At 44.1% G+C, this 22,289-nt stretch overlaps 2 protein-coding genes across 3 annotated transcripts in view; both read right to left on the bottom strand.

Annotated features, from left to right (window-relative positions):
• Positions 1–1,069: 1,069 nt before the first annotated feature.
• LOC149286433 (galectin-9-like) lies at positions 1,070–16,364 on the bottom strand. Of its 2 annotated transcripts, none has more exons than XM_089494140.1 (10): positions 15,477–16,364; positions 9,783–9,871; positions 9,478–9,685; positions 8,223–8,342; positions 7,299–7,337; positions 6,444–6,491; positions 4,945–4,992; positions 4,360–4,448; positions 3,804–3,966; positions 1,070–2,329 (listed from the first exon to the last, which is right to left on the bottom strand). In XM_089494140.1, exons 2-10 carry the CDS (start codon positions 9,824–9,826, stop codon positions 2,180–2,182), a joined length of 909 nt encoding a protein of 302 aa, XP_089350266.1. In that variant the 5' UTR covers positions 9,827–9,871; positions 15,477–16,364; the 3' UTR covers positions 1,070–2,179. The 2 variants fall into 2 exon arrangements, with proteins under 2 accessions (XP_089350266.1, XP_089350265.1); XM_089494139.1 differs by lacking the exon at positions 15,477–16,364 and adding an exon at positions 11,349–13,835.
• Positions 16,365–16,468: 104 nt separating this feature from the next.
• The window catches only part of LOC149286432 (kinase suppressor of Ras 1-like), a 98,366-nt gene continuing 92,545 nt past the window's right edge, over positions 16,469–22,289 (bottom strand). The window contains exon 20 of the mRNA XM_089494141.1: positions 16,469–21,549. Coding sequence (XP_089350267.1) covers positions 21,471–21,549 — 79 coding nt within the window. The 3' untranslated portion in view covers positions 16,469–21,470. The remainder of the gene's footprint in view (positions 21,550–22,289) is intronic.

Below are 22,289 nucleotides of genomic sequence, written 5' to 3'. Positions count from 1 at the left end.
TCCCTCTTTATTGATTTTGTTTCATATTTCCTTTTAACTGCAATGAATAAACATTATAAACAAATATATATTGGCTTACTTGCTAATTAGCTTACTTGCTGTTCACCGCTATGATCTTTGGAATAGCGGTATGTAAATAAAATAAATTATATATATATATATATATACACACACACACACACACATACATATACATATATATATATATATATATATATATATATATATATAATTTTTGTAAGATATAGTGTAAAAAATAAAATAATTAATGTAATTAATTAAAAATAATAATTGTAAGCCGCTCTGATAGCCATTAGGGCTGAAGGGCGGGGTATAAATACCATAATAAACAAACAAACAAACAAATAACATTCAGGGAGCTGAAAAACTGCCCTCTGGATCATAGGACCGTTTCCGAAAACGTTGCTCATAGGACTTGTTTGGGATTTCGGAGGGGATTTTGAAGCATCCGCATCCATATGAGGAGACATCTTTGAGATGGGACCCAACTCTAAACAACGACATTCATTGATCTGTCGTATGTACGGTAATTGAAGCTAATTTAATGCACAGAGGATAGCAATCCCAAAGAAACCCGACGATAGGCAAATGACTCGCGGTCGCCGTAAGTTGGAAACGACTCCAAGGCACACGACAACCACAAACATGAAGCGAGGTTTGTGCGCCTCGGACCATCGGCGAGCAAAGGTCTCGCCATCTCGGCCCATTTGGATTTGGGGCTATTTCGTATTTCAGAATCCCAGGTAAGAGAAACTCAACCCATGGAGCAGTTACCACTAGATTCGAATTGCAAGAGAAGCGATCTCTCCTAAACCCAAGGAAGACCGTATTTATTGAGTAAGGACTGAGCATCTCAGGGTTTGGATGGGCTCCCCTTCTTTGGATGGCCATCTTTGGGGGAATGTTTTAACCGTGTATTCCTGCATGTCCCTTGGGGTTGCTTACTCCTATGTGTATCCTTGAAGTCAAACGTCTTCCAGATTGAGGTGAAAAGCCCTCTGAGCCTTTCCAGCCAACTCACAACGCATCGAAACTCAGAGACATCCGATACGAACGAAGGGGGTTAAGTTTATTCCAAGCATCGACAACGCAACCGAATGATCCAAATTGAGAATCGGGATTGGAGTACACAACCTAATATTCTAGTTAACTTACATATATTTAAAAATGCAAATCTGTGTTTCCAGGACATAAAACATTTTGAGAGGATGTCAACTGGCGAAGCCTCTTAACAAAAGTACACGTCTTGGGCTCATTTTAATATTAAACGGCAAATGAGAGAAGCCGCGCTTCCGGCCATTTTGAGCCGACGCCAACTTTGAATGTCGCCTATCTCCAAACTTTGATATCTGCATAATAAGTATCAGCGTCAGGAACCAGATTCGATTTCGGACAAATACTTCGGAGGAGGCTGGGTTTTAAGGATAGGTGAAGCGAAAGCCAAAAAGGTAGGACCCAAAGGACCGGCGCATTTTAGTTTAACGCTCTGCATTAACAACAAACCAAGCCTTAGAGATATTTCAACCTTTCCAAATGGAGGAAGAGCCTTTGTAAGAAGTGTAGAAACCTCGATGGTGGTGGGGAAGTTGTTGCTATAAACCAGCGGTTCCCAGACTTTGCTCCTCCAAAAAGTTTAGGTTGGCCAGCTGTCAGGAATACTGGGAACTGTAGTCCAAAACATCTGGTTGTGTCTTGCGGACGGACCCCAATTTTCACGATTTACACCAAGGATGTTTTTGGATTGCAAATCCCAGCAGCCCTGGCCAGCATAGCCAATGAGGTACAAGGAAAAAAGTTACAACCATCGGAGATGTCCAACAACGTCTGGAGTATTGCGTGATTCCCATCCGTGGTACTTTAACTGCCATGGGTCCTTTGGACAAAATCCTGGGATTTGCAGTTTGGCGAGGGAATGAACTTGGCGAGGGAATGAACTTGGCGAGGGAATGAACTTGGCGAGGGAATGAACCTTACTTGGGAGCTTTCGAAAAGCTTCTTTCCAACCCTATTGTGTATTTAAGACAACAGGCAAAATGGTAATTGTGGAGCGTAGTGGAGCTGGTCTTCTCCAACTGGGAGAAGCCATCCTGCAAAGTAGGAATGAAAGGAGAATTCTGTGCAAGTTGCATTTTTAAAAAGCCAAACTAAACACCCCTTTTTAAGAAATCTGAACCCCGCTGAGCGTTACGTCGCCCTCCACCTCCAGCTGATCTATCTGCCGCAGATTCGGGAAGCGGTGGTTGTAGTCAAAGAGATGTTGTCCGTTCACAGCCACTTTGAAGCACTGCGCTTCGCAGAGGATCCAAATCTGCAACAAGCAAACAAGGGAAGAAGTTGCATCATGATCCTCATCTCACCGGAGGGGAATTGGAATGGCAGCAGGTATTGAAAGTATAGGAAGAATGTATTGAAAGTATAGGGAAGGAGAAGGAGAAAGAGAAGGGGAAAGAGAAAGAAGGGGAGAAAGAAAAGGGAGTTTTATCAGACAAGGGAAATTGGAAGTATAATCCAATGCCAATCTGAACGCAATCATGGGGTTTCACGTTGTTGCGTGATAGACAATCACACGCAATTTCGGGCAACGGCAAGCTATTTTTGGGCAATGGGAAGTCAGTTCAAGCACAATTCGAATTCACGTAATTTCGCTAAACTAGTGAATTCACATGAATGCGTTCTGGCCCCAGTTTCTTTTCATTCGACATTAAGAGAAATTCCTCCTGTGTGATAAACTCCAAGGAGAATGACAAAGAGAAAGAGAAAGAGAAGTAGAGAGAAAGAGGAGGAGGAGAAGGAGAAAGAGAAGTAGATAGAGAAGGAGAAGTAGGAGAACAAAGAGAAGGAGAAGGAGATAGAGAAGGAGGATAAAGAGAAGGAGAAGGAGAAAGAGAAGGAGATAGAGAAGGAGAAAGAGAAGTAGGAGAACAAAGAGAAGGAGAAGGAGATAGAGAAGGAGGATAAAGAGAAGGAGAAAGAGAAGGAGATAGAGAAGGAGAAAGAGAAGTAGGAGAACAAAGAAGGAGAAGGAGATAGAGAAGGAGGATAAAGAGGAGAAGGAGAAAGAGAAGGAGATAGAGAAGGAGAAAGAGAAGTAGGAGAACAAAGAGAAGGAGAAGGAGATAGAGAAGGAGGATAAAGAGAAGGAGAAGGAGAAAGAGGAGGAGAAAGAAGGAGAAAGAGAAGGAGATAGAGAAAAAGGACAAAGAGGAGGAGGAGAAAGAGAAGGAGAAAGAGAAAGAGTAGGAAGAGAAAGAGAAGGAGAAAAAGGCAAAGAAGGAGAAAGAGGCAGAGAAAGAGGAGGACAAAGAGAAGGAGAAGGAGAAAAAGGAGGAGAAAAGAAGAGGGAAAAAGAAAGAGGAGAAAGAGGCAGATAAAGAGGAGGAGAAGGAGAAAGAGAAGAAGGAGAAGGAGAAAGAAAAAGAAGGAAAAAGAGAAGTTGTTGCATGCCTTCAAGTCATCACAAGGTTTTCTTGGCAAGTTTCTTCAGAGGGGTTTTGCCCTTGCAAACCCTGAGGTTTGCAACTCTGAGGCTGAGAGAGTGTGACTCGCACAAGGGTCCCCCAGTGACCTTCCATGGTAAAGAATCTCAGGCTAAAGATGTCATTGAAGAGTCCTTCAAGGATTTGCCAGAAGTCAGAAACTACTTGAAGGCACGCAACGCCAACACCAACCCTCATTGAGCACAAGCAAAGAACTGACGTATGCATGCGCCATAGACGCATTGCGGCCATAGACCAATAAAAGGAGATACCAAAGAATACACGATTCAGTGGGTTCCTACTTACGGAGAAGGCTTGGCCCCGGGTCAAAGGCATCCCGGTGGGGAGATAGCGATCCTCTGACCCCCAACAGTTGTTGAGTTTGGAGTTTCGAACAATGACGTTCTCGTTGAACCGGGGGTTTATATGGAGAGCGGTGGTGTTGCCCGCCTTCAGGTTGATGTGGAACCTATGTACAAGCAAACCAAAAATCAATTTAATTGATTCACATTGATTGATCGGAGGGTAATGTGGACACAAACCCAACATTAACACTCGGAAACCAGTTAGGCTGCATCCGCACAGTGACAGAAACGACCCAGTTTGACCCCATTTAAACTGCCACGGCTCCATGCTATGGAATCCTGGGAACTGTAGTTTGTTGTGGCTCCAGAGCTCTCTCTGATAGATAAGGCAAAATGTCTTGCAAGACTACAAATCCCAGAATTTAAAACAGAGAAGAATAAAAACAAATTTTGGGTATATATATTATCAGTTTAAGCAGATTGGAACCAAAAGATCTATCAAGCCCCCATTTCAAAGACAGGATCTTCTTCTGCAAATCTGATTTTTGGCGATTTACCTGGTTGCATTTGGCGGCACCGTTCCTGAGAGAGAAATAGATCTGGATGGGAAAAGGCCTCCAAAGATCTGATTGCGATAAGGCATCGACTGTGGAAAGAGAAGAAAAATAGGCCAAATCAATGCAAAGGTTGCAAATACCTTTTCTTGTGTTTCAGTTGTCCTCCCAATCTTCAGCAAGCGTCCAAAAAGACCATTTTTGCGCATGGTCACATCTCTTTAAGTGAGAGTCCGTCCAATATACCAAATATATAGGAAAGGCTGCGTCCACACTGCGGAAATGATCCAGTTTGATGCCACTTTAAACCGCCGTGGCTCAATGCTATGGGATTGTGGGGATTGTAGTTTGTTGCGACGCCAAAGCCCCGCTTTAGAGACAAAGACAAGAACCAAATAGCAAGAAAAGAGAGAGACTCCTCCTAAGAAACGGCTTCAAGATGTCAGACATTTGACCTCTTTAAATACTTTGGCCATTCCAAATACTGCCTTGCCACATTGAAAATTAATAAATTGAATCAATGAATGTAATTAAATCAGAAAACTCACTGTATCCCATCGTATCTCTCTCAAGCTTCAAGATACTCACATAAGTTTGTGATGGAAAATACGGTCCGGGTGGAAAGTTGTTCCCTTGCTATGGATAGAAAAAGAACAAGAATATAGGACTGTGTATCCACAATGGGTTACTCTAAATATTCAGAAATAATAATAATAATAATAATAATAATAATAATAATTTTGATTTCTTTCCCGTCTCCCATCTATTATGTCTCTGTTAATAAAGTGGATGCATGACTTCTTTAACAACAGATTTGGTACCAGAGGCAGAAATGACACGAAAAGTATAGCGATAGGTTCATAAGCCACAAAAAAGGAGACCAGTTCGAAAGATAGGAAGGAAAGAGGAAGGCACAGCAGGAAAGATAGAAAGAAAGAGGAAGACACAGCAGGAAAGAAAGATGGAAAGAAAGAAAGATGAAGAAACAGCAGGAAAGATAGAAAAAGAAAGAAAGAAAGAAAGAAAGAAAGAAAGAAAGAAAGAGGAAGACACAGCAGGAAAGAAAGAAAGAAAGAAAGAAAGAAAGAGAAAGACACAGCAGGAAAGAAAGAAAGAAAGAAAGAAAGAGAGGAAGACACAGCAGGAAAGAAAGAAAGAAAGAAAGAAAGAAAGAAAGAAAGAGGAAGACACAGCAGGAAAGACAGAAAGAGAGAGAGAGAAAGAAAGAAAGAAAGAAAGAAAGAAAGAAAGAGGAAGACACAGCAGGAAAGACAGAAAGAGAGAGAGAGAAAGAAAGAAAGAAAGAAAGAAAGAAAGAAAGAGGAAGACACAGCAGGAAAGAAAGAAAGAGAGAGAGAGAGAGAGAGAGAGAGAAAGAAAGAAAGAAAGAAAGAAAGAGAAAGACACAGCAGGAAAGAAAGAAAGAGAGAGAGAGAGGAAGACACAGCAGGAAAGATAGGAAGGAAGAAAGAAAGAAAGAGGAAGGCACAGCAGAAAGATAGAAAAAGAAAGAAAGAAAGAAAGAAAGAAAGAAAGAAAGAAAGAAAGAGGAAGACACAGCAGGAAAGATGAAAGAAAGAAAGAAAGAAAGAAAGAAAGAAAGAAAGAAAGAAAGAAAGAGAAAGACATAGCAGGAAAGAAAGAAAGAAAGAAAGAAAGAAAGAAAGAAAGAAAAAGACACAGCAGGAAGGAAAGAAAGAAAGAAAGAAAGAAAGAAAGAAAGAAAGAAAGAGGAAGACACAGCAGGAAAGATAGGAAGAAAGAAGAAGACACAGCAAGAATGAAAGAAGGAAGGAAGGGGAGTTAAAAAGGTAAAGAGAAAGTAGAATGAAGACAAAGGAAGGAAAAGGTTGAAACAGAAGACAGGAAGAAAATAGAGAGAGGAAAGAAAATTGATAGTCAGTAGAATAAGCAAAGGCATGAAGCAAGTCAAAGCAGAAAATGAGTAATGCAATAAGAAGATACGAAGGAATGTAATAAGAAGTGATGAAGAATGTCTTTGAGAGAAGTGAAACCCCAACAAACTTCATTGATATTGGCCCAAGAATGGTTAAAACTGGAGACAAAAGATGGATTTGGGGACTTACTGGAAATGCCGGAGGAAAAGCTGGACAGGGTTGAAAAGCAGAATTGGTCTGAAATGGAAGAAAAGCAAAATGAATGAGCAAATGAAGGGCAATTTTGAGGTGCAGCCACTAGATGGCGCCAGCAGCACATTGAAGGGATCTCAGGCTGGTACTATTATTATTATTATTATTATTATTATTATTATTATTATTATTATTATTATATCTCCACTATTGGCATATACAGTATTGGTATATATCGGCATATCATTATTATGATCATCATCATTAACTCCGCTATTGCTGGGCATCAGCAGGGTTTTTCATGCCCTTAGAGTCCAATCCTCCATTTTGCATCCTGAGACCTAACATGAACTTTTGTAAACGGAAAGGCATTTGCCGTCCAGAGTTTTGCTTTTTGTTTTTCAAACACATTGTTGGTTGTTGTTATTGTTGTGTACCTTCAAGTCATTTCCAGCTTAAGTGTGGTATTGTGGGGTTTTCTTAGCCTGTTTCTTCAGAGGGAGGTTGCCTTGGCCCTCCACTGAAGTGTGTGACTTGCCAAAGGTCAGGGTTTCCATGGCCGAGTCGGGATTCGAACCCTGGTCTCCAGAGTCGTAGCCCAACGCTCAAACCACTATGCCATGCTGGGCTGCTCCTTTTATTGTGCAAGCCACTATCACTCGTCCCATATTCTTTTTACTGCTCCCACATTGAAGCCTTCGAGTCGCCATAAACTGGAAATGACTCCAAGGCACATAACAAGAATGACAAAGCCTATTACAGTTACACAAACAACAGTGTGACATAAGTAACAAGGAAAACAAGGGAAGAAAGGACAAGAAAGGAAGAGAGGATGGAGGAAGAAAGCCTTACCATTGCTGCTGTGCTAGCATTCCAGATATCTGGAAGTTGCTGGAGAAATGAATAAAATACAATTAGTCCTTGTTTTTGGATGGTCTAAGCAGCTGCAACCAGGATACTACAGCAATGAAGAGAGTTGGTCATCCATCCATCCATCTTTCTATCGATCGATCGATCCATTTATCCATCCATCCACTTATCAATAATCCATCCATCCATCTAGTGATCCATCCATCCATCCATCCATCCATCCATCCATCCATCCATCCATCCATCCATCCATCGATTGACTGATCCATCCATTTATCAATCCATCCATCCCTCGATCCATCAATCCATCCAGTTATCAATCACCACTTTAACTGCCATGGCTCCTTCAGAATCCTGTGATGTGTAGTTTTGTGAAGCACCAGCACTCTTTGGCTGTGAAGGCTCAGAAGTGGATGGATGGATAGCATCACAGGCTTCCTCGGGGTGGAGCTACAACACTCAAAGTGGTGTTAGACTGCATTATTTCTACCCCGTATCTTCCTACATGAGCTCCAAAATCTTTAGGATAGGTCATTCTCTCTGGCCCACTACCTTCTCAAGCTTGTTTGGTGGGACCAAGAGAGAGGACCTTCTTGGTCGCTGCTCCCAGTCTTCAAAACTCTCTCCCTACAAAGGCTGTTCTCCTTCCTCTCCTGCCAAGTGGCGATGCCCAAACTCAGCGCTTCTACATGTTTCGGACTTCAGCTCCCAGAATCCCAGACCATTGGCCAAGATGTCTGAGGCTTCGGGGAGCTGAAGTCCAAAACACCTGGAGCACCAGAGTTTGGGAATCACCTAATGGGCTTTCCATGGTGCACTGCACTCTTTCTTTGGCGATACAGAGACAAGAGAGTTGGAGGCCCACCACCATCTCCTTACAAGACCCAAAGGAGCCCTGCTACGTACGGTGGGTCCTTGGAAGTTGATGGATGCCACCTCCACGCCTCCAGAGATGCCGATGGTGTCCACTCTGGACAGAGGGATCCTGTGCCTGAACTCCAAAAAATGCTTCCCATTCACAGCCACCTGGAACGTGGAGAAACAGAGAGGATGGTTGAGCATCCATCAACACGTCCGTCATCGCCATCATTGAGACGGAGTAGGGACAATGGCTCTGGAGAGCAGGGTTCGAATCCTGGCTCAGCCTTGGGCAAGTCCCACTCTCTCAGCCTCTGAAAAGGGCCAGGGCAAACCCGCTCTGAAGAAACCCTGGGATAAAAACAGCCTTTGTTGTTGTTGTGTGCCTTCAAGACGTTTCTGACTTATGGCAAACCTATCATGGGATTTTCTTACCATTGCCATCCTCTGTGGCTGAGAGAGTAGGACTTGCCAAAGGTAGGTGGTTCGCCTTAAGGCTGCCGGAAGTCGGAAATGGCTTGAAGACACATAACAACAACCTGCTACTACAGTTTTAGTGCTACATCAAAATGCCCACACAAACACACTTGTTTGTAGACGGTGGAGCTGGAGTGGGAGAGATCCAGCAGATCTGAAGCAAACACAACAACAAGGGCAAAGTGTGGGACACACTTAACAATGACAACAACACACCCTCCCTCCCAAAGGTTGGCAAATGTGGGAAGGAAACATCACTACCATCAACTGCATGCCCTTATTTTGGAGACATTTCCTCTGTATGTGTTTAAAAAAACGACACCTACTACTACGGTTTGGTAAACTGCACAGCTTCCGAGAACAGAAAGTAGTAGCAACAGTGAGTATATAACCCATTGTTTGGTTTAAAAAATCCACCCATGAAGAAATCCTTTCTCTTTTAAGTACCGTAGTACACTACATTCTCATGGCACTGTTGTTGTTGTGTGCCTTCAAGTCATTTCCAACTTATGGCAACCATAAGGCGAACCTATCATGGCGTTTTCTTGGCAAGATGTGTTCAGAGGAGGTTTGCCTTGAGGCTGAGAGAGTGTGACTTGTTCACCCAAGGCATTTCATGGCCGAGCGAGGACTTGAACCCTGGTCTCCTTCAGAGAGGAGAAGACCATCACCTCCGTCCCTTTTTGACCAGTGGATTCCTCTGCTGGACCAGGATCCTTCCAGAGAAGGAAGAGATCCAGCCTTGGATCCAATCCTGAGTATGATGAAGGGGGGGAAAAGAGTAAAACATAGATTACTCCATAAACTGCATTTATTTTATGGATACCTTGAAAGAGATGCTGTCCACAAGGACCCGGATTTCGAACGGGTGGCCTTTGCGGAAGGGCATTTCTGGCTTCCTTTCCTCATGTTGCCAAGTACCTCTTTCCAAGGTGTTCCCCACCACGCAACCTTCGTCGAGTCGAGGGTTGAAATGGAAAGCAATGTCCGGTCGGGGCGAAGGGGCAGAGCCACACTGGAAGTCGATCTGGAACCTGCAAGAGAAATATATATATATATATATAAAATAACCCATTTTATGAGACTATTCCTTCCCAGCCTCTTTCCCCAACATCTGGAGAAACTACTCACCTTTTGCAAGAGTGTTGGACACTTCCAGAGATCAAGACCATCATCCCATCTCTCAGGCCCCCATAAATGTGACCAGTAAATGGAAGAGACTAGTGAGGATAATATATATATTAGTGAGAATAAAACAAATATACACACATATACATCCCTATTAAGAAATTACATGGAGACATCAACAATTGTGTCGGCATGATGTAGTGGTTTGAGCATTGGGCTATGACTCTGGAGACCAAGGTTCGAATCCCGGCTCAGCCATGGGTGACCTTAGGCAAGTCACAGGCTCTCGGCCTCGGAGAGCAGCGATGGCGAGCCGCCTCCGAAGAAACATGCCATGAAAATAGGGTTGCAAGTGTGTAGGCTCCTTCCAACCTTCATGTTAACCCTGTTATCCTCTGTAAGGGTTGTGTTTCTGATGTGCCGGGGAAGCCAACGTGTGGCACAAACAACTCCATCGCAAGATGCTCCACTCTTTTGCACTTGCCAAGTAGGGAAAAATAAGAAATGTAAGTCCCAGAGTTTGGAAACGCTATTTGTCCAACATCTGGAAATGCTCCCCAGTGATGCTCCATGCTCATGATGTGCAACCTTTTCGATTTTCTGGAACATCCTCTATAAGGATCCCCAAGACATTTATATTTATATTTACCTGAATTCTTCATTTTATGGGAGATTTTGTGTTTTATCTACTGGGATCAGGCCTTTTGTAAACTTTGCGGCTCTGAATTGCCCATTCAGGGCCAGAGCGCCCTTCCAGGTCTTTGCATTCGGACAAAGATCACTCCTGAAAATATATCATTGTGGGAGGATTATCAGGCTCCTGAGCTGTTTTGACAATTGAAGCTAAGCTCAGGGGCAACAGGAGGCTGTCAGATGATATCATTGTTTCTACTTATCCCAAAATCCTTGGACTTTGGTCTTTTTTTTGTTTGGGTAAGCAGGAGTGGTTTGAAAGAAGAAGCATCTACCTTCCCAGCAACCTGTCTCGGTGATGCCACCATTGGATGCCCTCCAAAAGGATCTCTCTTCCACCCCTTTCCAAAGATGAACACAAAAGGATCTCTTTTCCAGCCCTTTCCAAACAGAGGATTCCCAAAAGGCTCTCTCTTCCTCTCCTTCCCATACAGAGGATCCCCAAGGATCTCTTTTCCAGCCCTTTCCAAACAGAGGATTCCCAAAAGGCTCTCTCTTCCTCTCCTTCCCATACAGAGGATCCCCAAGGATCTCTTTTCCAGCCCTTTCCAAAGATAAACCCAAAAGGATCCATCTTCCAGCTCTTTCCAAACAGAAGGGACCCCCAAAAAGGTCCCTCTTCCAGCCCTTTCAAAACAGAGGACCCCAAAAGGATCATTCTTCCAGCACTTTCCAAAGATGCACCCCAAAGGATCTCTCTTCCAGCCCACTCCAAACAGAGGGGCCCCAAAAGGATCTCTTTCCCAACCCTTTCCAAACAGAGGATCCCCCCCAAAAAACTCTCTTCCAGCCCACTCCAAACAGAGGGACCCCCAAAGGGTCTCTTTTCAACCCCTTTCCAAGGAGATGCCCCCATGCCCACCTTGGGGGACTCACCGGTGTGAAGTAGGGGGTCTGGAAAGCCATGGTTTCCTCTGTCCAGGGGCTAGGTTTGAACCAAAAAGGAAAAGAAGCCTTTGCAAACTTCTCACTGCTGCAGAGGGTTGGTGGATGGGGGATCTCCAAAGGGAAACTGAAAGTCCCTCCCCCTTTGTTGTGGGCGTGGCCTATTTGGCAAAAGGGGCGGGCCATAGAGAGGCCATTTAAAAATGCAATGCCATGATTTGATATAGATAGATAGTTGTTAGCAACCTGCATTAAGTAGTCACACACCATGAAAGCCATGGCAAATTAAAGATGATTTCATTACAGGTATCTGCAGTGCAGAGTGAATGGAGTTTTGGCACAACGCAAACTGCCCTGGAAATCCTGGGATCTGTAGTTTGGGGAGCTGTTTGGCCATCCTGGTCAGAGAACGCTGCAGCCAAAACAAATTACAAATGCCAGTATTGATCCGTGGCGGTTAAAGCGGCATCAAACCGCATTCATCCTGCAGTGTGGCATGGTTGATAATCTGTCGGGAATGCTTTGATTGAGATTTCCTGCATGGCAGAAGGGGGTTGGACTGGATGGTCCTTGCGGTCTCTTCCAACTCTGTGATTCTACTATTCTAATGCCTGAAGGAGCTCAACTCATAATCTCCAACTGCCCTGTTTTTGCAAAGGCAGTCCCAACGAATCCCGCTTTTTCAGCTCTTTTAAAACATCTCCTTTTTCCGTTTCTCCTATGTGTCCTCCGCTTACTTCCATGGCTGCAAACTGTCTTCAAAGCACAAAAGTAGTTTACACTGACTCAACAAGACTCCATATGAAAGGGATCCAGGAGTCGTGGTAGACCGCAGGGTGAGCATGAGTCAACAGTGTGATGCGGCGGCTAAAAAGGCCAATGCGATTCTAGGCAGCATCGATAGAAGGATAGCATCTAGGTCGAGGGAAGTCATAACACTGGAACAACACTGTGTCCAGTTCTGGATACCACAATTCAAAAAGGAGGTTGAGAAACCGCAGTGTGTCCAAAGCGACCAACATCGTAAAAGTCTGGAAACCATAAAGCTTAATGGGGAGAGGCTTGGGGAGCTGGGTATGTTTAGCATGGAGAAGAGACGCTTAAGAGGTGATACGATAGCCCTGTTTAAATCTTTGAAGGGATGGAGCAAGCTTTTTTTCTGCTGCTCCAGAGACTCAAACATGGAGCAATGGATGCAAACTACAGGAAAAGAAATTCCACCTCAACATTAGGAGGACCTTCCTGACAGTAAGAGCGGTTCGACAATGGCATGCATTGCCTTGGATCGTGGTGGAGTCTCCTTTGGAGGCCTTTAAACAGAGGCGGGATGGCCATCTCTGGGGGTGCTTCGATTGTGAGTTCCTGCATGGCAGGATGGGGTTGGACTGGATGGCCCTTGGAGTCTCTATGAGTATTAACCCTACACAGGAAAGAAAACCAAATGGTGACAAAATGTTCCCCCTTCCCAAGTGATTCTGGCAAAAGCAACCCGTGCGTTCCTCCTCATTCCTATCTTTGGTGTTGTTTGGGCACATGAGTCCCTATGTTCCTCTGTGAAACATTGAAGGGTATGAAATCCCAAATGCCTTGAAGCCAGCAGAGAAATCCAATGCAATCGTCATGAAGGGATGGAGAAAACCAGAAAGGGGTTAAAGTGAGTGGTGAGCAAATGTTGCCCAATCTGGTCCTCCCTTCCGGGCCTGGATTTTCGGGAAAGGAGCAACCAGGAAGGCCTTGGCAGCCGAGAGACTCCATCCATGCGACCTTTCTGGGTGAACCTCTGACCGAAATTACTTTGGTCAATGAGTCACCAAAGGAGTTTGCAAGAGACCGGGCGGCTGACCGTCGTCGCATCATGTGCTCCGGGGTCAGCATTGCTGCAGGCAGCAATGACTTCATTTGGCTATAAACCTCTCTTTATGTTCCGAATACAAACCTCTTCGGAACCCAGAGAAGCTGAATATAAACGTCTTTTTTAAAAACCAAATCTTTCTTTTATTAATTCGGTCTGACCGATAGGAAAAGAGAAAAAGGGACCCCAAAACTGACGCCCCCCAGATTGAGATTGCAATGGTTTTATGACCAATGTGGCGTAGTGGTTTTGAGTACTGGACTATGACTCTGACTCCCAGCCATGAAACCCACCTTGGGTTAAGGCACACTCTCTCAGCCTCAGAGGATGACAACGGCAAACCCCCTCTGGACAAACTTGCCAAGAAAGTCCCACAATAGATTCAATTCGGAGGCACACAACTTATTTTATGAAGCCTTCTTTGGATGCACAACATTACTAGGTCACTTCTGGGTTGTTTAAGAGCCTCGGATTACTACAAGTTCCAAAAGGGTCCTTTATGGGAAAGAAGACGTGCGGTTTCCTCCCAAAAAGCACCAAAGGTTGCGTCCACACTGCAGCATTAATGCAGTTTGACACCGCCTTAACTGCTATGGCTCAATGCTGTGGAATTTGGGGATCTGCAGTTTTGTGAGATGCATAACCTTCGCTGTCGAAGAGCTCTAGTGCCACAACAAAAACTACAAATCCTAGTATCCCATGGGATGGAACTGTGGCATTTAAAGCGGTGTCAATCTGCATTAATTCTGCAGTGTGGCTTCCGCCAAAGAATCCACATTTGATCCAATATATTAAAGGTTATTGCTGCCCGTTTCAGGGCATCTCTGCCCACTCAGACTCACTTTGCCACATCTTTTCTTTACAAAGACTTGCTGCCGCCTCCGAAATGAGATTTATTGCTAGGAAGAAATGCTAGAAGTGTTTCTTATTTTTTGCCTTTGGGGACCAGGATAGGACTGGGGTTCAAATTCTCCATTCCAATTTAGTTTCAATTATGTTCCGAACGCACAACCAACGCCGACTATTTAGTCTAAACTTCTTGATTTCCTTCTTATTAGCCTTTCTTTGCTTCTCCAGATAAGTGTTCCTACTAAAACAATAATGACTCAGATCTTTCCGACCGACATTCTTTAGCAAAGATTAGATCTCTCCGAGCTTCTGCTCCTTTCTGTTCTGCAATACTGAGATAAAGAAGGCCAGAGTATCTTATACTTTGCAGGGTTGAGCATTAAGAACTCGATTGTAACTCCCAGAATCCCCCAGCCAGCATGGACTGCGAATTGTGGGAACAACAATACGGAAAAATAATTTATCCAAGATTTGCGAAAGGGTGGGTTTAATGCAAGTGTGGGCAAAGCGCCTCCTCCAGAACCATATATAAATATATGCTCCACATTTGCGGCTTTGACTTTTGCGGCTTTGATTATTCACGGAGTTTCTTAATACGTTCTGTCTAGGAATATCTAGGTCCTCCTGCGCAACTCTATGGTCAACTTGAACCAAAACTTGCACTGTAGGACCTAGAGATTCCTAGAGAGGATAGTTTGCTAGGCCTTTGTAGCTCCTCCAGCGCAATTCTATGGTCAGCGTTAACCAAAAGTTGCACAAAGGACCTAGATTCCTATAGTGAATACTTTGCTAGGCATTTGTAGCTCCTCCAGCGCAACTATGGTCAGTGTCTGTCAGACATTGACCACAGAACTGCACTGAAGGACCTAGAGATTCCCAGAGAGGACAGTTTGCTAGGCCTTTGTAGCTCCTCCAGCGCAACTCTATGGTCAGCGTTAACCAAAAGTTGCACCGAAGGACCTAGATTCCTATAGTGAATACTTTGCTAGGCATTTGTAGCTCCTCCAGCGCAACTCTATGGTCAGTGTCTGTCGGACACTGACCACAGAGCTGCACTGGGACCTAGAGATTCCTAGAAAGGTGTCCTCTCAGATAAAAACATCGTGTTTTTGTTATTTGCGTTTTCCCCACATTCATGGGGGTCCTGTGCCCCTAACTCCAGCGAATGTGGAGAGACAAGTATGCGCATGGGCCAAAACTGCCTAAAGATGCAGCATTTTTCTCCCTCTGACCATCCATGACCACACTCTCAGTCAGAGAAAACAGTTTGATATGGCCTTAGGGTCACCGTACGTCTGTTGTTGTGTGCCTTCAAACCTCCCAAACCTCCACGAAACACCCAAAAAGGAATAAAAAAGGCTGAAAATTGTGCATTGAAGTTAACAGTACCTCTCTATTCTGCTTCGGTCAAGCCTCACCTGGAATATCGCATCCGGTTCTGGGCAGTGCAGGGCAAAATGGATGTCAGGAGGCCAAAGCGTGTCCAAAGGAAGGGCGACCAAAATGGCGAAGGGTCTTGGAAGCCATGAAACCCTATGAGGAGAGACTTAGGGAGCTGGGGATGTTTAGTCTAAGAGAAGGTTAAGAGACGATATGATAACCCTGTTTAAGTATTTGAAGGGATGTCATATTGAGGAGGGAGCAAGCTTGTTTTCAGCTGCTGCAGAGAATAGGACATGGAGCAATGGATGCAAGCTGCAGGAAAAGAGATTCCACCTCAACATTAGGAGGAACTTCCTGACAGTAAGAGGTGTTCAGCAGTGGAAGACGCTGCCTTGGAGGTTGATGGAGTCTCCTTCTTTGGAGGTCTTTAAACAGAGGCTGGATGCCATCCATTGGGAGTGTGTTGATTGAGAGTTCCTGCATGGCACAGGGTTGGACTGCATGGCCCTTGCGGTCTCTTCCAACTCTATGGAAAATAGAGTATTTTCAAAGCAAACTACTTCGCCGTTCATTTCAAAGCCACACAGAAGGACAACTTCAAATCAAAACCCCAAACTGAGTCGGTTTTCATCCAGAGCCAACGTTTTATTCACTTAAGAAGAACTCCAAAATATTCAGAATCTCATGAACATCGAATGCACTTTCTCTCCTTTTGTCTAAAATGGTTTCTTCTTCTTTAAACAGTTGCATGAACTAACAGCAGAGCTCTTTGTTAATACTAACCGATTTTATTTCTTTTTAAATTAAATTAATAGCCGTTCTGGAAGACAAACTTGGAGTCGATAGAAAATATATTTATATTTATATATTTATATATATATTTATATATATATTTACTGTACAAAGTTTACATTAACGTTTGAAAAGGAGGAGGGGGGAGAGAAAAATGTCCATTTTCCGCCATGTTACAGACTTTGGTTTTTACAGACACGGTCGAAACTAAAGAGACCCTTCACATACAGACGGCTGCGCTTCACTTTTTTATTTACTCATTTGTACAACACCGAAAGGAAAAAAAAGAGCTAGAACGGCCTCACAGTGCCAAAATTCACTCCCTTACGATCACCACGAGAAGGAAAATAGCTACAAAGAAATAGGCGCCAGGATCCCTTTTCGCCGCGCATGACGCCTAGCGTGACACGGTTACGACACAGACTCCATTTTAAGTCCTCTTCCAACCCACACAAAGTGGAGATACTCCGGATTTAACCCCAGTGTAAACAGAGATGGGTCGTGCAACCATCATTTTCATGTTCTACTGAAGAACCTATGATCCTTCGGGGTTTGCTTGACTACAACTCCCATGACCATAGGTCATGTTGGTTGGGGCTGAAGGGATTTGGAGTCCAGTGCTGTCTAGAGGGTCCATATGTCCTCCAACTTTGCTCTCTTGTCTTCCAAAAGACCAAAAACCAAGGAGCACCCAAAGACATCTCCAGCACTTGGAGACACATCTCAAGGTGCTCAGAAAATGGTACGGAAATGTACCACACCGATGTGTTTTGGCCCGCATACTTTTTTTGGCCTTCTTCAGGGCTCCCAAGATACGCTGGAGATATATCACCTAACAACCATCTTTGGAGCATCTTGAGATGCGTTTCCAGCTTCCACCAAACATTTGGCCTACGGTTCCCATTAGCCACTCTTAGTAAAAGGTTTGGACCATTGCAGTCCAAAGCGCTGAGTGCCAAAAATGACCTTAAAGGGTCGAATTTTGTATTGGTTGGTTTCAAATTTGTAAAACATTTGGTGGCCATAAAATAAATGTCTGAAAGAGAAAGCTATCAATGGCTGCTAGCCCTGAGAGTTTAGTGATATAGAGAAGCGCAAGGATAGCAGCTACTGGGGACAAAGATGGCAACTCCCATCATGTCACTGAGAGGTATGCGCCATGATCTTCTGTGCCTATTTCTTTTGTTCTCTTACTAGACTGGATGTGACTTAGGAACTGCGTAAGGCCACTTCACTTGGCCATTGGTTTCCAATCTTTGGTCCTCTAGATGTTTTTGACTTCAGGTCCCAGAAGCCTCAGCCTACTTGGCTGACAGTCAAGAATTATGAGCTCTGAAGTCCAAAACATCTAGAGGACCAAAGATTGGAAACCACTGGCCAAGTGAAGTGGACCTACACAGTTCCTAAGTCACATCTTAGTAAGAGAGCAAAACAAAACAAGGCTTTCCTAGCATAGAATATCATGGCGCATATCCTTGCCATTGAGTGACGTAGCACATCCAAGAGCAGGGTCCATTTCTAAGTTGCATGTGCCGAGTTATGACAGTGCTTGGGAGCATAAGAAATGAACAGCCAGGGACTTTTCTTTTCTCTCAACCAACATGATCATGGAAAGCGTATGCTAAAACATCTGGAGCGCATCAGATTGGGGGAAATTGCTTTTGCACACAGACACACACCAACACACAACCAACTTGCCAATGTGGGATCCTCATTCTCTAGTTCCATTCTGGAATTTAAGACGTGAGCATTTATCTCTTGACTACTTCTGAACCTCTAAGTCATGCATTTCTCCTACTTTTTTTCAGCTATGGAGCATGTTCTCCATAACCCTCACAGCTCAACCATTCAAACACCTATCTCAACATTTCAGTCCTTGGAGTGGGAAACACCAGCACAGTCTGGAAAACTATATTGCCATTTAATAAACCAGGATACAAGCCTAACGCCTGTGCGTGCCATCAGTTCTCCAACTAACCATAGCTTCCTGTGACCTCCGAATCGGGAAAGTGCAGTCAACAGCTCCCAAAACTACCCAGGATCCTGTTTAAGATCATGGTTTGTTCCAACCAAACGGGAAATTATAATTAATCTGAGGCTTCTGGGGAAAGAAGGCAAAGAAGGAGTGCTTACTTACTAGAACAAGGCATGCTGTTATCATGGCTTGTTAAAAGAGAGATGAACTGGAGGACAGACTAAAGGTTAAGAAATCTTGTAACTGGAAACGTGGTTTATGCCCAAAATGGTGGCTTTACAACCGCTCTTTTGCAATACAGATGGGATGCAGGTTAAGGAAGCATAGCCCACAAACCAGCCACATCTCATTAAACACTTTGACTGAATGGCAAGACATCTTAGTGCAGTGGTTCCCAACTTTTGGTCCTCCTCTCTATACGTTAAGCAACTAAACTCATAGGAGGAAAAAACCAACATTGTTATCCTTACTGGATCGGGAGGATCTCTGTTTATCAGGCACAGCAAGCCAACGTATCGACAATTGCCGCCTTGGGTCCCTATATTGGGAGAAAGGTGGGATATAAGAAAATAACATCATCATCATCATCATCATCATCTGAGGACCTTATGTGGATCAGCAATGGAGAAAGCCAAACCACCAAATATACAACAGACCTTAAGTTCTGGCTAGCAACCCAATCTGTCCAGGAATCACTAACTCCCCTCTACGTTCTCATCCATCCATCCTTTATTTACTTTAAGCACCGACATTTTATGCCTGCTGGAATATCGTACGTTATTTGGCATTGTTTTCCTTCGCTCCATCCTTAGTTACGTTTACACTCGACTTATCTACAAGTCATATCAAAATCCATAGTTTTGACCCAAATGCCTTCCCTTGACTTATACAGGAGGTCGACTTATAGTCGAGTATATATGGTACGTTCCTACTTCAAACATGGGTGCGGGTTTCTCTTTTGTACACCTTATAGTAGGGTTTCAAGAGTGGGATCGTGGCATGTGTTCTACACAGGGCTCTCACAACGGACACAACCACTGCACACGTGCACACAAATCCTTACAAAAACTGCACACCGCAAAGCACAGAGGTGAGATTCCTCTCCTCTGACATATGAGATTTCGATGCGCTGAGAACATTTGCGGAAGCGGCACCATTCAGCCGTGTGAGCATACGTACATTGTCCCCAGCATTCGTGGCAACATCCCCAGCACACATCGCTAAGAATTAGGCTCAAATCCAGAGGTTTTGTCACAATGTGGCCAAGCTTACGGAAACCCGGTAGACCTTTGATAATAGGAAAGAGGATGAAATATACAACCAAATCCTCATGGGCTCCACAGGCTCTTTTTGCATTGCAGTAAAGAGAAAGAAGTGGTCACCATCGGAGAATTAAATAAAAAGGGGGAAGGTGGATCTGCAAAAGAAAGTGGTCTCCCCTGTTGCCAAACTCATTCTTCTCAGTGTCAGGCTACCACATTTGAGCTATAACCTAGCCGGAGGTTACATCTTTTCTGTAAAGATACAAAACCTGATAGTCTAAAACACAGCTAAGCTTCCTCTTCAGAAGCATTAACTGTGGTAGAAAGTCAAGACTCCAAAGGTCAACTAGGCAACCTTTTACAGTCCATCCAGCCTTTTCCCCTTTTATAGCTGTCTAAGAAAATAGGTCACCAACGTGGTTACAAGGACCTACTAGAAAATGCTTATACCACCATTAGTAACTCAGTAGATTATGCCCATGCATTGGAAACGAGGAAGGGGATGACTTACGTTTCTTCTTCTTTGGAGCAATGTTTGGATTGTTGTTGGGGAAAAGGACAAGACATTTTCTTTCTCTGGGACTGGCACTACTTTTCTGGTCAATGTAGTGGATATTAGCTTATCTTTCCCCTGTTTCCTTGTTGCAGTCGAATAAGCAGAGAGGAACAACAACTTCAATTTGCATTTCAGCACTTCTTGGATCATTTGGGAGGAAAGGGCAAATGTGTTTCGTTTCTGTTACTGGGACTCAGTACAATAAATCGCTCCTTTCCCATCCTTCTACAACTCGATGCTCCAGGGACATGCAAAACATTCAAACAAAAACCGTATGCCTTGTACTCAAGCACCCTAAAATCTGGACTCTGAATTGTGCAAAACATCCTCTGTTTAATATCCTTAAGTTTGGGGAAAAGCTTATTTTCTGTTAAGTGAAATCTTCCCTCCCTCGGCAGCCAGGGAAAAGTGGAGGAGCCAGGCAGAGGATGCTCATAAGACAAAAATGGACATCGTGTCCAGATATAATTCCCATCATCCTAACCATTTTAACGTTGGCTGGTATTGATGGGAGTTGTAACAGCTACAAGTCGCCCATCCTTTACCAGAAAGGGAGAAAATAGTGGTTACGAAGGAGAGAAGAAAGCAGATGTATAAGAAATGGCACAGCCGCCCTGGAAACCTTACCTATTTCAGGTGCTGCCCATGGACCTTCAAGATGTCCCACCCAAACCCCCAAAGACAATGAGAGGTAGAAGCTTGTTTTCTTAAAACAATTTTCAACCAAGGTACGAACATCTACACCATAACAACCACATTTTCATGCTTCAAAACCTTGTCACAAAACACAAGCCACAAAACAATTCCAGTCATAGTAAGAGTCCGCTCCGAGCGAAGGTTTCGCCCTCACAACTTCCCCTTTCGCTTCCTAAGATTGTCCATTTCTACATCGCTTTCAAACTCTTCTATACTGTTCTCCGACGGAGAAGACGAGGGAAACGTAGTTCGGGAAAGGTGGCAAGGGTTCGTCCGCCACTTCACAGCATTGCAAGCATCCTTCGGGGGGGAAACGGCCAGACGTTTCCGCGGCAGTGGTCCAAATTTTCCATGTAGGAGAGGTGCGACTCCGCGGTCGGTGCGCAACCTTCATTTCGGACATTTTCCGGGCCTTAATCCTGAAACCTCAGAGTGCTTCTTCACCAAGATTTATGCGATCGGATTGCTCACAACAACTCAGTTTGTACATACGAAGGGGAAAACATTAAATAAAAAACCCCTATATCACATTTTATTATATAATTCACACAAAGGGGGGGGGGAGAGAAGTAATCAGAATGTAAACATTTTTAAACAACAGATGTCTAAGTGAAACATCACCAAGTAGCTTGGCAGGAATGGCTCAACAACTTGCCCCTTTCCATGTTTTTGGGAAGCTCCCAGGGAGGTCTCCGACAGCCTTTCTCCACCGTTATGAATAAAGGACTATTAAAAAAGACACACCCGGCTATATCTTTTGGTTACTCGACTCCAAATCTCCCAAGGCAAACCGTTCGAACCGGATGGCAACTTTGCTACTGTTAATGCTGAAGAAGGAGGATTGGGGAGGAGGACGAGGAAGAAGGGAAGGGGACAGAAGGGAGGAAATTTAAACATCTGCATTAAAACGTTTACATTTGGAGCCCTGGCACAAAAGCGAGAAGCGATCAGTGAGTTTTTCAGCCCTGATTCGCAACGCAAAAGGCAAGGCAAGGCAAGTTCTACTTCCTTCATGGAAGGGTTGAGATTGTTTCATTCATGACATTCGGCCCATACGGCAACCAGAGAAAGTCTCTTCCAGAATTCAAGGAGAAAGATTACTCTGTTAGTTCCCAAATTTGGTCCTCCAGGTTTTTTGGACTTCAGCTCCCAGAGTTCCTGACTGTTAGCCAAGCTGACTGGGGCTTCTGGGAGTTGAAGTCCAAAACACCTGGAGGACCAAAGTTTGGGGATCACTGGGTTGCTCCGGTTAGAAAGCCTGGCTGCATAAGAGAACCTAAGACAGGGAACGGACCAGCGCTATGGTTTGCTGTCTTTGCAGAGCCACCCAAAACTCATTGTATTACTTTGGCTTAGGGTCACCTCTAAAACCATACTTCAAACCCTGCCCCATCTTGCATCTCATCCCTACATATCCCCATTCCATCACCAGCCCTCCATCTCTGAGATTGCAGACATCACTCTATAACCATGCATTTTGCATCCACCGAGTCAACCATCTGTTTAGAAAATATCCAAAAAGCAAACCTTGACTTTATATTTTACTACATTGTTGCACATCATGGGA

The sequence above is a fragment of the Sceloporus occidentalis genome, unplaced genomic scaffold (assembly GCF_023333645.1).
Source record: "Sceloporus occidentalis isolate IW3139 unplaced genomic scaffold, rSceOcc1.0.p SCAF_69, whole genome shotgun sequence".
Taxonomy (NCBI): domain Eukaryota; kingdom Metazoa; phylum Chordata; class Lepidosauria; order Squamata; family Phrynosomatidae; genus Sceloporus; species Sceloporus occidentalis.
The sequence above is the reverse complement of the archived record's forward strand: the minus strand, read 5'-3'. Positions and strand labels throughout refer to the sequence as shown.